Here is a 3,018-nt window from a genome sequence, read left to right as displayed (position 1 = left end):
TGGCCTTTTTAACAGGACACGCCCCCTGCAAAAAACACCTCTTCAGGATGGGACTGAGCGATCAACCGACCTGCAGGGGTTGCAAATTAGAGGACAAAACTACTCTGCATGTAATGTGTCACTGCTCGTCATATGCAACAGGTATACGAAGACTCCTGGGAGGGGATGAAATTCCACCAGACCAGATCATGCGAACTCCCCCCAAGCTTCTTCTGGAATTCATTGAATACACAGGGAAAATGAGGGAGTAAAATACGAAGGCACAATAGGACAGAAATGACAGCGGTGCAAGGCTAAACACCACCTCGGCGGCGAGGAAAGGGTTTTAGTTGGTAAACAGCTTAGCTGGAGTCCCACACAACCCAAAGCGACAGACCACCAGCTCTGGGAGTGCATAAAAGAGCATTTCCCAAACCTCACCGAAAAAAAAAATGGGAGAAAAGTTACTTGGTACCTCTGGAGGAAAATGTTGAGACTGAGCCGATATTTTCGGCCGTCGATGAAATAAACCACAACATTCCTTATACCTACGTAAAACAGCACACCACCAACAGCAGAGAGAGTGAGTTAGAGCTAAAAAACGAGGACACTGAAGGTGCGCAGCCTACTGCTCTGCACATATAGACATATAGAGGGCGTTTTGGGGCTAGTTCAACTTGCTCCGAAACCCCGCCAAACAGAATAAGAAATCGAAAGTAGTACCTCGTAGAGGAGATTTTCACATACCGTGGTGTTGGAGCGGGACTCCATGGTCAACCAGAAGTTGTTCTCCAGCTCCAGGTTGATGTTGGCGAAGCTCACAACGGCCTCGCCAATAAGTCGTTCGCGGCGCATCCGCTCACAGCCATACAGTCGCAGTCTGATCCCCATCGAGTTCACGTCTTCTGCTCGGTTAAAGCCGGTCAAACCATGCAAAACCCATACAAGACACACGAGGGACATTACCTGGATTCACGCGATGCAGCAGGAAACTCTCCATGTATTGGGGATTTTCGCCGGAGCGAATTTTGGTTTTGTGCTTTTGCTTTTTGCTCGGCAACAGGATCAGGCGCACCTAAAACCAACAGCAACATTAGCTCAGAGAGCGGCAACAACTCAAAACAGTGTTACCGAGCAAACACCTTCTCACCTGAGTGTTGGTGGGCTGTCCTCTATCCCTACTGGGAATATCCCGCGCTTGTAGCACATGAACAGTCATCTTCCGCATGGGGGCGTCATAGAGGAGGGCCACCTCTAGGTGACCGCAGCGATTCAACCGTCCTCCTTGATCTGCAGTTTCTTTTGCCTCCATTTCGCAGGCTATCGTGATGGTGTCATCGACGTCCACATCTTCTGCGCGTTCTTCGCATTCAGGATGCATAACGACAATGCACTGGAAAACCTGGTTAGACTGCACTCAAAAATTGTCGCTTATATCTACTTACGTCCCGGTTGCGGCTGATGTCGGCCGGCTCTGGCAGGTTGGCGCTCTCCACCTTGGAGTAGAGCTGATTGTCGATTCGAGTCTCCCTCAGATCGGGTGTTCTGAAAAGCAATAGTGGTTTGGCTGAAGCATAGTGCGGCTGCTAAGGCGCACCTTCGGAGAGCCTCATTGACTTCAGCGGTGACCTTAGTGGGAGCCAATCCGTGTTTTTCCCCCAACGAGCTGGTGGTGGAGCTGCAGCAGGAGCTGTTGCTGCTCATCCCCATGCGCCCTTTCTCCACCAGGGAGATCAGGTCGTGGCGCTGAGGCAGGAACTGGCTGGGGGGGCCCAACGAGGGGACGTCCGAGTTGTGGCGGCTTCGTGAGCACCCCATTTCCGATTCGGAGCTGGACTCGCCGCCATCGAAGGAAAAGGTTTTTACTTAAAGAAAAAATCGGTTTGAAGACTTTACAACACTTACGGCAGCAAGGGAGAATTTTTTTTTTGTCTTTAAAAATGACGGAATTTACTCATGTCTTTTATTACAGGAGCACTATTTATCAATCTGTAATAAAAGACGTGAGGAAATTCTGTCTTTTTTAAAGACAAAAAAAAAAAATTTCAGGCGAAATACCCAAAAAAAAGTTTGTAAAAAAAATGAATCCGCCTCAACAATATAGAACTTATCAACAAGGGAGAAAACGCACAAACTGGGCCATTAATCGCGCTCCACTGCTTCGGATTCAGGAGCGCATTAACTAATGAGGTTCTTCATTGCAAGGTCGACCGCACCGGAAAAGTGCGCTGATAAACAACAGTTTAGCACGATTTAAAAAAAAAATCTGCCACCAACCACAGTGGCTCACTTTTGCAATCTCGCGCTTTCAGCTCAATTTTTCCTCAGTGTATAACGCGAGCAACAATCGGCGCCGCTCGAGCCCATTCGACTCCTTACGTCTCTCTCACACTCGTCGCAAATCGTATCTTAGTGCGTAGCGTATCGGAGGCATCGGCTCAGAGCGTCGCTTTGGATATACAGTGCTCAAAAAATGTACAACTTTGCCTCTAGGGCAAATGTTGGCCTTTATGCAATTGTGAGACGAAATAACGGCTCAGTGTAAGAGCCGTTAACGCCGTAAATATGCAAAGTAAAAGCTCGTTCACACGGTGACATCTAATGTCGTYCACAACAGTGTCATTATCTGAACAGTTGAATGTCACAGTGTCGTGACGTTAGTGTGACACTAGCTACTGTCACTGAATTAGATGTCACCGTCTGAACGAGCTTTAATCACAGAAGATTCCCATGCAAACTTGTCTTCGTTCGACCTGCATAGAAACAACCATTCTAAACCAAATGAACTCTCTTACCCAACTTGTTTCTTGATGAATGGTTGGCCTCGCGGGCCTCATGAGCCACCAGTGGGTTGGGGACAGCTCTGGTTGCTATGGGGGGACAGGCGTCATCGCAACAGGTTAGGGTGACTCCGCCCACCGTGCCCCACCACCAGCCCTTGTTCTTGATGTAGAGGAGCAGCACTAAGAGGATCATCCCCAACCCGGCAAACGCTGCCAGTAAGGTTCCATCTTTGCCTGAAACGCAAGGGTTTTGCGT

At 48.8% G+C, this 3,018-nt stretch overlaps 2 protein-coding genes across 2 annotated transcripts in view; one reads left to right on the top strand and one right to left on the bottom strand.

The window, feature by feature from the left end:
* The window catches only part of LOC109534879, a gene marked incomplete in the record, with an annotated part of 72,531 nt that overhangs the window by 2,293 nt on the left and 67,220 nt on the right, over window positions 1-3,018 (top strand).
* Window positions 727-2,863, bottom strand: LOC109534893 (synaptotagmin-16; the record flags this gene model as incomplete). The annotated part of the gene is given in 6 exon segments (XM_048662031.1): window positions 727-884; window positions 946-1,054; window positions 1,130-1,372; window positions 1,425-1,524; window positions 1,577-1,844; window positions 2,038-2,863. Coding segments are annotated over 5 exon segments (831 nt in total), but the record flags the coding sequence as incomplete, so codon positions are not given.

Source organism: Dendroctonus ponderosae, unplaced genomic scaffold, assembly GCF_020466585.1.
Source record: "Dendroctonus ponderosae isolate FM_Combo_2020 unplaced genomic scaffold, Dpon_F_20191213v2 Dpon_F_20191213_10, whole genome shotgun sequence".
NCBI lineage: Eukaryota > Metazoa > Arthropoda > Insecta > Coleoptera > Curculionidae > Dendroctonus > Dendroctonus ponderosae.
Note: the sequence above shows the minus strand (reverse complement) of the source record. Positions and strands in the feature narration are given on the sequence as shown.